The 14,271-nt window shown below is 39.0% G+C and overlaps 1 protein-coding gene across 1 annotated transcript in view; it reads right to left on the bottom strand.

Moving 5' to 3' along the window:
- Positions 1-13,995, bottom strand: part of LOC139745220 (ATP-binding cassette sub-family D member 3-like) — a 35,434-nt gene extending 21,439 nt beyond the window's left edge. Inside the window, exons 1-9 of the mRNA XM_071655627.1 lie at positions 13,828-13,995; positions 8,353-8,383; positions 6,816-6,868; positions 5,514-5,565; positions 4,588-4,676; positions 3,470-3,539; positions 1,940-1,966; positions 1,395-1,465; positions 144-267 (exon numbers count right to left, since the gene is read on the bottom strand). Coding sequence (XP_071511728.1) covers positions 144-267; positions 1,395-1,465; positions 1,940-1,966; positions 3,470-3,539; positions 4,588-4,676; positions 5,514-5,565; positions 6,816-6,868; positions 8,353-8,383; positions 13,828-13,946 — 636 coding nt within the window. The 5' untranslated portion in view covers positions 13,947-13,995. The remainder of the gene's footprint in view (positions 1-143; positions 268-1,394; positions 1,466-1,939; positions 1,967-3,469; positions 3,540-4,587; positions 4,677-5,513; positions 5,566-6,815; positions 6,869-8,352; positions 8,384-13,827) is intronic.
- Positions 13,996-14,271: the final 276 nt, after the last annotated feature.

The raw sequence follows: 14,271 nt of genomic DNA, 5'->3' as shown, positions 1-14,271 counted from the left end.
GAATTAAAATGACCACATATTGATTTAGACATGGCTGAGCTCTCCCCATTCACAGCTGATTTGAGTAAGCTCTGTCCACAAGTCTAGTCAGAAATATGCCTGATAATACTAATCATGGAATAAGTGTCTCTGACTGAACTCACTTTGCTCAGGTTGGAGTAGAGGTCAGCCACACTGTTGCAGAACTTCTCTACGTCCTGTGTGAGGAGCTGGTCTGCATTGGCTATCCTGTTGTCCAGGTTGCTCATTTTGTAGTATGTGAAACCCCTGAATAGGAAAGGAATGTGTATTTACGAACAACATCATAAAGTGTGAAACCCATGAAGGAGGAACATTTCTGTACTCTGTATCATTATGTCCAACACCTATGAAAGTAAAGAAGCATGTTGGTATACAAACAACATCATTATTAAATGTGAAACCCCTGAATACAGGAATGTTTGTGTACTTTATACTATTAGGTGTGAAACCTCTGTGTAAAGAAGAATGTTTGTATACAGACAATATCTTGAAGTGTGAAACCGCTGTACAGAGAAGTGTTGGCAACCAAGTTACATCATCAAGCATGAAACCCCTGTAGAGGGAAATGTGTACTGTAAAACACAATATCTTTGCGGCATGAAATTTTTGCGAATTGGAGCCCATGGCTTTTTTCGCAGCATGAAATTTTCGCGAGTTGCCTCTAACATTCAATGCTTACAGTGTAGACAAGAACTGTCGCGCGCATTTTAATTTTGCGAATCTTGGCTCTCGCGAAATTAAAATGCACGCGAGCATTCCTCTTTTTACAGTATGTTAAACTTACATGACAAAGTGTGAAATCTGTGCAAAGAGGAATGTCTGCTTCAAGTTTGATGTTGTGATACAATATTATAATCAGGGCTCGACACTAACTTTCTTGTTTGGTGGCCCGATGGGGCCACCAAAATCCTCAATTTCAAATTTGTGGTGGCCCCAGAGAAAAATTTGGTGGCCCAAAAGAAAAATCCAATAAAAAACATTAAAAGTTCTGTTTTTTTATGAGTCAGATATTTAAGTTTTATCATAATAAGACTTGGAAGTTGGACATATCTACTCATAAATAAACCTCAACAAACTCTCAACACTTACTCTCAGGCACTCATTCAGTCCTTTTCACCCATGCTTTAAACAAATTTAACTGCTAAAAAGTTACAAATTTATTGACATACAAGTACTTTTCAAAAATATTTGGTGGCCCGAGGCGGGCCACCAAATTTGCCCTTTTTTGAAATTTGGTGGCCCGACTTTCATTTTTGGTGGCCCCGGGCCACCGGGCCACCGTTAGTGTCGAGCCCTGTTATAATATATATCTACATTAAAAACATCAAGTATTCTGGATACAGAACTGTAATCTTTGTTTCACAAAGTTTTACCTTAGGTACTGTGAATACAAGTGATTGGTCAGTCGGGCTCGGAAGTTCAGCTTCAATTCATTAAGACCAAACTAAATGTGGGTGGGTAGGGGAGGGGGAAGAGAAAAAGAAGAAATAAATCATCAATGTACATTAGTGTGTCAACTGCTTATAACAGCAATGTTTCAAAAGTATCTCAGCAATGTGTTCATACAGAGTAGTACAAATATGTGTATATGCTATGTAATGATATTGAACAGATACACCTGTATGTATTCAAATCTTACTGCAAACTATCCTTCATCATTTACACTCTTAACAATCCAATATTGTCATCACCTCTACCATCTCATGTAAGCTAACTTGGAGCTACCACAATACCTTTATAATTAGTAGTGTGGGGGAAAGGGGCATAAAGTCCAACGCAATTCAATAACACAAATACAGAAATGTACAATGTAACTATCCAGTTTGTTGGATGGTTTTGTTGCACCACTGACTCGCAGTCTCTAAATATGTACAAGTCAATTGGATTAATCTTACAAGTTTCAAAATTGAGAGCTTACCTTGAGGAGGTTGTTCACCAAGGAAATCTAAAAATGTGGGGGGAAAAAAATGAAATACAGAATAAATGTTTATAAGGCAACAGAATACAGGATGAATATATCTAACTGAATAAACTATGCAAGCTGGTAAAACGTTGCATGAACTTTGAGAGGAAATGATGTTCACTGTGGGTATATTGTCATATTTCTGTGTTCCATCAACACTGGATCCTTCCCACTGACGGAAAGGCAAATGTTGACAAACTATAATGAACAAATGTGACCCTGCACCTCAAAACAAACAAAAAGTCGCCAGACATGAATTTTTAGTTAAGACCATATTCTGAAAGAGCAGACTTTAAGCTTTAAAATGATATATAACTCAACTCAAATGGACTCTCCTAACCTATCTAAATATGGGAAAGAAAGCACAAACTCAGGAAAAGTGTGAACTGAGAAAAGAGGCTCTGAAGTACAGTGTCTATTCAAGCGCTTAATCTTTACCAAACAGTGCTGGCTGTGCGATGAATGGGACAAAAAACAGGAAGTAAACCACCAGAGTAACAACAATGAAGGGATTATCAGATTAAACTGAAATTAATCATGCGTCATCAACACATTCTGTCCATAATTAGTGCCAACTTTCAAAGCAGTAGCACTATTCTTTCAAAAGTTATTAGAGTTGAAAGTGAAGAGTGTGGACAAGGTTTTTTCAGAAATGAAAAAGGGATTCTAAAGACACACCTAATCACACTATTCTACCAAAAATGTTCGAGATGAACTGCTAAAAAAACACACTTTCCTATCCGTTTTATGATTCCAAATTTTAGCATAATGTAAAAGAAGACCCGCTCTTTCAGAAAATATGAAAAAGTCAGGTTCGGCTAGGTTGACCCATTTCACTTATTTTCAGTCCTCACGCAAAATCAGTGTGTGCGACTTTATGTTTGTTTTGAGGTGCACGGTCACAAATATAAAACATATTATGGCCAATTATACATATCAAAATTTATCAGATGGCCATCATTTATAAGTTTCCTTTGAACAGTTACACTTATCTATATATCTATACATCTATAGATGCTATTACATTTTCCCACTTATGGAGCCAATTCCACAAAGCGGGGGCAAAGAAAAGATGACAAACATTAGTTCTCATTCTGAAATATTCCTGGCTAACATTTCCAAGTCTCCAGTATGTATGTAAAGAGGTATGTGGAAAAATACTAAAAGAAATGTTTGTAATGGCTTCCATGACACTACCACTAGGCACAACATTACAGGATACTGCCGGGCGAGGACTTTGATCAAATCACAGGAATTCAATTTTGCTATATGGCAGATATACATTCAAAAGCAGATATATACATCACAACTATTTTCATTTCAAAAGTTTCCACTGACTCTACAAAAGGACGACATTGTGCAATCTTTAGTCAGGTTCATACTCTGTAATGATACTCATGCGTCGCACGATGTAATTGATGAAACATTGAGCAGTATATTGCTGGGCCCTTTAATCATCTCAAGAATTCTCTCGAGATTGCTTACCATCGGCATTGCATAGATAAAACGGAAGAGGTGCCTCTTGAACAGACCCACATTTCTGCCGATGATGGAACTGTACATACAATGACCACAGGAAAACAATAAACAGCATTATATGTTGCTATGAAAGGGTACACTGTTCTACGCACAGTAAGACTTTATGGTGTGCATAACAGTAATATGTGATTATTGGAACAATTACTGAAATGCTGATAAGAAAGGCATTACTTTGACACGCTTTACATTTTTGACAGAGCATAAACAGGTTTTCTTGAGACACATATATATTAGGCGTGGTCAGACTGGCAGAAGATCGAGGAGATCAAGTTCGCGATCTTTAAGATCTCAAAGTTTTGCCAGTGTGACTGCAAACTTCCCGCAAAACTTCTTGCGAAACTTCCCACTCCAAGTAAGGATATTTTCCTCACCTCGGCCAAACTTCTCGATCTGTTTGCGGGCGGTGTCTCTAAAGCGCAAGGCCATTGTCATGTACAGATGTGCATTGTTACGTCACAATCACTAGTCATCGAACGGCGGCGCTCTTTCTTCTTTCTTGCGCGCGCATACCAATGACCCAAACTTCTTGATCCAAGTTTGGCTGCCAGTGTGACCGCACGACAAAAGATCGCATAGACTTCGCGATCTTTAACTTCTCAATTTTTTGCCAGTCTGACCATGCCTACTGTTACATTGGTAGTTCAACAGTATATAACACCTTTTTTGTCAACATTTTCAGCTCACTTGCTAGTGTGATTTCAGAAGCAACGTGTCACGTATGATACCTACCAGAATATAGAAGCCAGAGATCATCATCCAAATCTATTGATTTTGATTTAGCACGGATATTTACCATGCATAAAGTCTCCTCTAATCCATCTTTGCTTTAGATAATCACAGTGAATACTTAAAGAGACTCTACTTTCAGAAGAGCATAATAGCGTGATAATTACTGCACCCTTCATAGCTTGCACTGAGGAATTAATGTTTCTGTGGGAAAAAAAATGAATTTAAGATGTTAATCACTGATGAACACTTGCAAAACAGAAATTTAGACATTCCGGTAGACAGACAGGCAGATATACACACAAACACAAACACACACACACACACACAAAACGTACCTCTCTATGGCGGTCCCATTCTGTATCATCCATACGTCACAGTATGTCCTGGCAATGAGCGAGAGGGCTACAAGCCACAGGTAACCAGCCTGTCATGTAAAACACAAGACAACATCAACAACAACAACACACGTGAGTTTTACTATTCTCGTGTTTTGAAAGAAATTCTCTATCACATCAATGCTCAGTAACACGATGGGAATACAACATCTTCTTAGAGATTAAAAGCACTACAAGGGAAACTGGTCATGGGGTGATTACAAGAATTTTCAATGCTAATGGAAACTATTTTCAATGATTTGATTATCAACAATTTAGTCTTATAATTTACTAATTTTCTTTCTTGAACTCCTGCTACAGAGACATGTTACATGATGTTATCTTTTCACCATGACAGCGAGAGAAATGCAAGGAATTTCATTACTTTCGTGTTATTTTTTTATATTACAAGTCTATGGCTTTTATTACCTTCGCCAAGGAAGGAGGTTAAGTGATCATCAGCATTGGTTTGTTTGTTTGCAAAATAACTAAAAAAGTTGAGTACGGATTAAAATGAAACTTGCATACAAGGTCGATACTGACACAAGGTACACCTCATTCAATTTTGGTAGTGACCCAGGAATTCTTATAGATTTTTGAAGGATTTTTTTTCATCGTTCTGCATATAAGGTCAATGAACGTGGGGTACAACCTGTGGGTACTGGAGGTTTACATACACGCACTAAAGCGCACACTAGCTCTGCTCGGAAAAGGCGCCGTGCAATGACATTAGCAAAAGGCTTCTATTTTGGGAAATTGCACACGTGTAAGGGTGGAAATGAGTTGCTGGCTTGGCTGGAGTCTGTGCTCTCCGAGTGCTTTTCCAGTTAAGACAGTTCATTATAATTATACAGTCTAAAAAGCCAGAGCCATAGTCTGGTCTTTACCTCTTTGCTGAACCAGCCTGGGATGAGTATACGTAGAATACGATATATCCTCCTGTGGAGAAAAAGAATTGGACATGTAATCTATCTTTGATTAGAGTCAACCGTCATTCCTTTACATTGTAAAGGGATTCCAAAAGGAAACCTTGTTATAACAAGCCGGCTTACGGGGTACTGCTTTTAAGTAGGTGAATTTGGCAGTCCCTGTTTTCTGCACATACTATTATATGGCAAAGCACCCTGCTTAAAACCAGTTCGATTACATTGTGATCCCAGCTACAGCAAGGTCAATTTGAAAGAATGATAACAAAAGAAAACATGATATATCATGTAACAAGGAGATATTTCCAGATCTGATCCTACCACTCCCATTCAGAATTGCCAATAAACTATAAAAATACAACCCTTTCAACCCAACCTGATATGACTTCCAGAATGTCTCATTCGATGCTAGCAAAGCATCTTAATACAGGCCATAATGGGGTTCCCCTGTAGTGTAAAAATTTTGTCTGTATAAAACAGATTGTGTTCCCTGCTAATGGCATAACACATAAACGTGGAGTAGTTAGTGTCTCTCCAATTATTGCAGGGCTACTTTCTCTAAATACCCCTCCATCAACTGTGCCACTATTCCAGCAAGCTCAGTTTTTGCGAGGCAGTTTTGGGTAGTGCATTCTGCTGCAATCCACTTACATTTAATCCTATGATAGGCTTTTACACGCAGTCTTGGACCAGCGAACCCCTCTGACACTACAATATGCATACTTTGCAGCATACATGCAATCATTTCCAAGCCCAAGCTCAATCAGTTACAAGTGATTGCTTTCTTATGCAAATGCACCATTCGCCTTCCCTGAGAAACGGTTGCCATTACAGCGCTATATTTAAGTCTTGGCATGAACCACACTAATGAATGTTGTATAAAACAAATAATGAGTGGCTTTTACTAATGCAATGGAACACGACTTGACAATCGGTGGAAAATGAGACTCTTTATTCAACTCGCTTTTGCCTCTTTGAATAGAGTAGCTCATCTCTTGACATCTTGTACCATTGCACTCATGACCGTTCACTATATTTACAAACTGTAAAGCAAGAAATTTTTGTGGCATGAAATTTTCGAGAATTAGAGCCGGCGGCCTTTTTTGCAGCATGAAGTTTTGTGCAAATTGCCACTGGCATTCAATGCATACAGTGTAGACAAGAACTTTCTCGTGCACTTCAATTTCGCAAAGCTTGGCTGTTGTGAAATTCGCGAAATTAAAATGCACGCCAAAATGTCTGATTTGACGGTACTATTCTCACCTGAAGAATTCGGAATCCACTGCAGCTCTCTCCTTCTTCCTGTCTCTCCCATTCTCCTAAAGAGAAATAGGATACAAGGTTACATACATGTACCTTCTGCAAATCTCCTGATTAGCTATGTTAAAGAATAGGAGGTCTTCTTCTTTGTAAATTGCTGTAATTGAATTATTCCTATTTGTTCCATTCTTTCCAGTAACATACACGCTACACTCTAATCAATTATTTTATTCAGAACTTTCCTTTTTGGAGTCTCTGTCCCCATTATCAAAATAAAGTTTAATCCAAACTTGAAGAAAAAAGAAAAGAGAACAAAATATCACTTGCAGAATACAATCTATACATTTGTATAATTTCCCTTCAAAACTGCTAAAAGCTGTGATTGCTTGCTAAAATCAAAAAGCTGTAGAACAAACATGGTCTGGCGTGGATTTTCTTTTCATTTCTAGCAGTGTAGATTTTAGCAATAAATAGCTTACAACTGTTAAAAAAACTTCATCTCTAGACTCTATACTCTTTTCTTAATGTTATCAAGAACATGTTTGTTGATATAGATTTATGCCATGATCTTGTTTCTGCTTTCTCATCACTAGCAAATTATATGCTTGTAACGGAAATCTGTGCCTGATCTATATCTGGGACTAGATAGCTTCCACTTCACTGTGCATTGAATGGACACCACTGGACTTTAAACTTAGCACAACGGGGGCAACGAGGGAAAAAAATGCTGCCTTTTAATACTCAAGTCCAATTTGTCTTGACCAATCACGCTATTTGTTCTGTGATACACAACCAAGTTACATATCTGTATGCAGGACAAGCAACAAATTTATGTCAATTTCCACTCCTACAGAATATCAAGGGGCCACATTCTGTAGAGTATCTGTAAAATCTGAATGAATTTGTGATACCTGCATTTTTCAAAAACTTTTTTTCTGCATCTGACATGACAAATCAGGTGCATGGAATATCACACCATTACACGCTGGTATGGGACAGCAAAAGTGAACACTGTGTGAACGTTAAAGTCTACCAGTATATTCTAGGTCTGCAGTAAGATTATCAATGGGAGTACGAAACATGTAGTATAAAGAAGCTTTGTTTGGGTGCATGGGGCAAAGAATTACCATTTATGCAAATGATACCACACAGTAGCAGGTCAGTGTACTGAAGTGGAATAGAATCAGTATGACTGAGCAAATTATTTTACTGGCTTTCTATTCTTTGGGTACGAAGTCCAATCCTGTGTACCCACCAGTGATTGAGTTCAAAGCCAAAAGCCCACATGTTCAAGACACTAACTGATATTATGGTGGCTTACGTCCAATGAATGTCATACTTGGCTTACTGAGCTATCCGCATAATGATGCTCAAACTGATGAAGAAACACTTGGCATGAACGTACACCACAGTAGGGATTACTGGGAATATAAGATATTATCGACGCAAATTGTAACTGAAGACAAGTCCAAGTCATCGTGCAAGTGGCGTCGGGAGGTACACCCTTTCTGAAAGTTACTGTCTACATCACTTCACTTACCTGTAGAACAACTTGCTGAAGATTTGCAGCACTGTGTGGAAGTAAGATAAGACAAAACCCAGTTAGGGCACATGAAAGAATAGATTAATCATGTTGATACAATGCTTAATCGTACATCAAATACATATTTTTAAACTTGCTAGTAGCAGTACTTAGACTAGCCAGACAACAGATCAGACTAAATCAAGATTATAGATTTCAAATATTCCTATGTAGAGAATGTATTTTACCTTTTTCTGGAAGAAAAAAAGTCATAAAATTTGCTTTCTGTTTCACTATTAAACAAAACAGCACACATTGTACAATCGTAATGGATCATGGCGGTTCTTTTTTGTATGCAATTGTCAGTTGGTTTCTGCTGATGTGAATATGACTACAAATTATGAAACTTTAAACATTTTTAATGAAAGTACCCACACAGATTTTGAATCATTTTATCTCTATTTCCTCAACACTCACTACTCTGCCCTTCAAAAAGAGAAGAAAAAGTCTCTTTTATTGTCATGTGATTTCATTAACAGTGCACTCAGCTGATATAAGCAATACAAATTACAATGTCAAATGTCAGGCACCTTGTCTCGACTACCGGGTACTGCACAAACTAACAATAGCGAGACAGGGCCCTGTTGCATTATGCATACATGTAGTTCATATGAAACATAATTCTCTGAATAATTGATTCTGATTGGCCAATACTTGACTTATGTTTGATTTTCTGACCACTGAGGTGTGATTGCATCCTTCATGCGACAGGGCCCAGGTCTCATAGAACTATGGCTCAGATAATATCTAGTCATTGGTACCGTTAATGCACCAGTTTTCGACAGAACCCAGATTTCGACACCCAGCAGATAATTCTTATTAAATTTTATACTCAATACAAACGTCTGACTTCAACAATCAATCAAGTTATCAATCACATTTCTAGTCTTATATAAACACCGTTTGTCACTTGTCATCATAATCCGATGGTAGAATATTTAGGAGAAAAGCAACACAGTGTCAGCAGAAATGTTGATGTCAGCCATTTTTAGGGGTTCAAAACAATATGACGCATTTTGTATACATCGCCGTAAAATGAAATTCACCCATGCCGGTTATCTCACTTTAGTATCAGTTTGTTTGCCAAATCCTGATGTTTGATTTCATAATCGTCTTTAGTAATTTCATGGCTGAATTCGTGATAAATGAGCAAACTTGTAGAAAGAGTTGGCTTTGAGAATGTGGCATCAGATTTCGACATTCCCATATTAAGACACATTATAGAGGAAACGACAAGTTCTTGCGCTGGTATGGTTGCTGGTTTGCGTCCATGGTGCAGTGTGTATGCGTACTGTATATGCCATGTGATTTATGTGTGATGCGCGCTGTGATTGTGTCGAAAAATGATGCTGGGTGTCGAAATCTGATGCCAGCGACGGCGTGACGGAAATCGCTTAAAAATTGAACACGAGTGCATTCAAATGGGAATTCGTTCAAGGCATATTATTATTGGCCTTAGTTGATTAACTTCATATCGAAATTCCGAGGTAAAACGGTGCAGTATTGATGGTAAACAAGGAAATGTGCTAAAGTGTCGAAAACCGGTACAACTGTACATGCATGTGGTATACTAGTAAATGTTCCACAACGGAGAGCTTGTACAGCAAGAAGAGGTGATACACCTGTCTCGCTAGACTGTGAGCTGGTGGACATGGTCAGGCAAGGTGCTTACTTATTATTGGGTATTATGTTAAACATGTATGCTTACAAAGTATTTCAGCTAACTTTACTGTTGATGGCATCACAAACACCTCCATTTCTGGTCAGTTTCCTTCTGTTTGCGTTTGTTACATACTCAAAAAGCTGCATCACTTTGGTGATCCCTCCCATTTATCCCCAAGTTGAACTATCCTTCGGGTTAATGTCAGGTTTAAGTGTGCGCGCGTGTGTCACATGCTTACATGCTGCTACAGCTTCTGACCATTCCAGCATTCAGAATTAAAGGTTTCTGGGACGAACACTATACTAGGGCTTTCTATAGCTCAGTCAGTAGAGCACTGGGCCAGCAATCCGGAGGTCTCGGCTTCGAATCCCGATGGAATCCCATTTTCCACTAATGAATTATATTCATTTCTGGTCAGTTTCCTTGAACTGTTGCATTTGTTTAAAAAAAGGAAAAGAAAAGAATGTTTCGAAGGTGACGTTTATTGGGTGCAGAAAGAATTGAATTATTGAAAAAAATTTGATCAATACTACATTTGCACAGGCCATAATGGGCACATGACCACAAAATGATGTCACAGGAACCTTTAACCAAAACTTTACAGAGTTTATAACATGTCAATGGAGTGTCCAGTACTCCTTGAATTTGATGTGTTCTGCCAATACACCTGTAGATACTACTGTAGACGCCATATATTTCGCGAGTCTAAATTTTCGCGAATCGGGAATTCCCGACAATTTTGCGAGTGGTTAAATTCGTGATTGTGGAGTCCTGTGGCTGTACTCAAAGGAGAAATGTGTGTGCGTCACAGTCATATCGGGATCAGAGTCAATATTTTCGCGTGTCTTTAATTTGGCGAATAGCACCTGACTCGCGAAAATAAAAACCTCGCGAAATATTCAGCGAATACAGTACTTGTGCAAGCACTGAATCCACATAATGGGATAACAGAGGTCTGGTGTGTGCACTCAACACTTGGTGAAAAGCGAAATAAAATCAAACCCTTGAGCTTTACTGGCAACCAGCCAAGTGCATGACCTTGTGCATTGCCAAGGACACTGAACCAGCCAAGTGCATGACCTTGTGCATTGCCAAGGACACTGGGCATTAACAATAGCTGACATAATACAGGACACAGAAAATATTAGATTATCAGCATTTAGGATTGTAATGTTTTATGCCACCTGCAACAATAACTCCAGACGTATAGTCACGTAAAAATATCACACTTGCATATCTATGTGTGATTGGCTCAGTACCTGTAGTCTTTCAAAAATCTTTCTTAGCCTGCTACACTGCTAGCTTCATACTGAGTGAGAGGAGAGGCTGCCATGAGAAATCTGTATGTTGGCGGAAAATCATTTGAATTTCAGAGAAGTGCACACTTCTGTAACTGATGTGAGGAAGTTAGTGGTGAAACACCTGTCCACACTACATCCATTATTTATGGCATTCAAGACTTCCTTATGCCCCCCCCCCATACCCTACCACTTACCAACGCAAATTTGAGTGTGTGTGCATCTGTGTGGAAGCTAGCAAGGACCGAAGGGTAGGGTAGTGTAGAAACAATTAGAATAAATAGAGTGATATACAATGTAGATGGCAAAATGAGTGAAATCGTTGGGGGGGGGGGGGGACACGGAGCTAGGTAATAGTAGCACTATTAAATGAACTTTCCATGTTGATATCACAAAATCCACTTTATCGCGACAAACTGCATTTACATGTAATACATAGCGCCAAACAGGCTGCAACTTCCTGCAAGTTCTACACTAGCAAGCCTACAGTTAGTGTCAGAACAAGACCTGCATCAATTAAAAGGGACTGTACAGTTCTGGTTGAGGTGGGGATTTATGTTTTGAACATTCTTAGGTGAGATAATGAAAAACCTCGTATGAAACATGAAAGAGTATGTAATTTTAAGAAGAATTCAACGTTTACTTGATGAAAATTGGTTTTGAAATGGCTGAGATATCCAAAAAAGAGATAATAATAAAAGGCGACAGGCCACAACTTTATTAGGATCTCTTTGTTTCACCTTGTTTTTGGATATCTCAGCCATTTCAAAACCGATTTTCATCAAATAAACTTTTGATACCCCTTAGAATTGCATGCTCTTTGACATCTCATAGAGTGGTTTCTGAATATCTCGCAAAACGTTAAAAGCTAAATCCTCACCTCGACCAGAACTGTGCACACCCTTTAAATCATACAAAGCAATGTAAATCATAAATGTATGCCATATACTTGCCAGCATGCACTTGATTTGGGCTGTGAACATGGTGAATTCTACACTATTAGTAACTATACACAGCCCAGTCGCTGTACATGGTACGTCGCGATTCGCATAGCGTAACAGCGTCTGGTCGGGCTACACAATTAGTCAATACATTCAGTATTTAGTCATTATTCCAAATGCATGTGTTGAAATCCTAGCCTACGTTAAATGTACCACTGCGCACCCACTGGCTATAGCTGGCTATATTTCAAATTTTGTAGATTGGTAAGTTGAACTCTGTAACAATTGCAAAATGTATGATTGTCCATTGAAATAGTCTAGTTAACAAATCCTTAAATTGCTTATTACCTCCACCATGGGAGGAGGTTATGTTTTCATTAGGCCTATTAAACGTTACCATTTGTTTGTCCATGTGCAAAATAACTCAAAAAGTAGGGATGGTCTAGTGAACGATTTGGATGAAATTTACAGGAAACATGCATTGAGAATGATACAAGTAACAGATGATAATTTTTTTTTTTTTTTTTGGATGTGATCCAGGAAATTTGGTGCATTTTATGAAGGATTTTCGATATTTATTTTGGCAGGTTGGGTAAACACTGGGGAGTTCAAGCTGCGCATTAGGTTTTCACACGCGCACTAAACTGTGCCTCCTCTAGTTTCTGCTAGGGCGAGGCATGCCGCGCAGCAGTGCAGCTGGAGGTTGATTACACAACAAAAGGCTTCTAGATATATCAGTATATTGGGAAATCAGGCGACTTTCAACATATCTGATATAGGCCTATGCAAACGTCTGCGTGGAAATCACTCATAAAGTATCATATGAAGGAACAAGATCAGTGGTGTAAAATGAACTGCTTTAAACATAATTGGCAAAGATCTGCGCTCTCAGCTCAGTCTCACTCTCACTAACTAGGATCTGCAACCAGCAGCAGCCCCATACGCAAGGGGGCTGGTCGCAGTAAACTAAATGAGTGCTTCTGACTCTAGTTTCTAATCAATCACATTCTTCATGTTTTTGCTGCTGTAAGTCTATATGATGACTAAATCTATGTCATGTCTATGATCTATGATCGCATTGCAAATTGCCTACAGGAGAGTTGCATTCGAGCTCGAAAATAAAGACAGCACAGGCCACAGCACCGGAGCACAGCTGACTGTGACTGGTCATAATGACTCAATGACCACGCACCAGCTCAATGATTGAGCACATGAGGATGAGGATGAGGATGAGGATGAGCTCGAGTTGAACCTAACAGTAGCTCCAGCTCCATAAGCCCCCTCCAGTTGGTAGTAGTAACTGGCTAGTTGTCATGTGTGCTATGCTATACCCCTTTGCGGTTTGCTATCTATCGCCGCCGCAGAACCGGCGTGCCGGCTGGCTGAGAGTTCGCTACACGCTAATCCAATGGCAATCAATGCTACTAATAATACAGAGGTACCCGGTAGAGCGTGTGAGTGAATGGCAGTGTCCACCTCTATATGATGAGGCAATCGTTACTGTAGTGCAATGATTGAGAGCTCGTCTCACCTCTTGTTCCGACTAATTCTCTTGCTTCTGGCTTTCAATATGCTGAATATCACGAAGGCACCTGCAATAGATCCAGCTGACGTTCTACTGAAGAATAATTTGCTTAAAGCGGGTGCCATTTTTCCAAAAATCTGACCAGCTCGTAGGTCATCATGTGATGAATGCAACGCGAATTCATGCAGGTAAGACCTTGTGCGGTTTAGTTCGCCTGGGGAAGCCCAAACAAGCATTAGGCCAGCCAAAGTGGAAAAAGTGTTGTGCGATCTTTACCGGGTTTTCTTTTGTGGTTGCTCGGACTGCAGGCAATCCCAATGGCTAAAATTAATTGTTGTTGTTTTTTTTATAAAAGAGAAAAACTAGCAACTGTGCTATCTTTGATACTTTTGACAACTACATCGTATCATATAACATTGTATTATTTTTATTCTCTTCTCTTTTCTCTTT

Source organism: Diadema antillarum, unplaced genomic scaffold (assembly GCF_040938485.1).
Source record: "Diadema antillarum isolate AM-2024a unplaced genomic scaffold, OU_Dant_1.0 seq00001242_RagTag, whole genome shotgun sequence".
NCBI classification, from domain to species: Eukaryota; Metazoa; Echinodermata; class Echinoidea; order Diadematoida; family Diadematidae; genus Diadema; species Diadema antillarum.
This window is presented reverse-complemented; position numbering and strand designations above follow the sequence as displayed.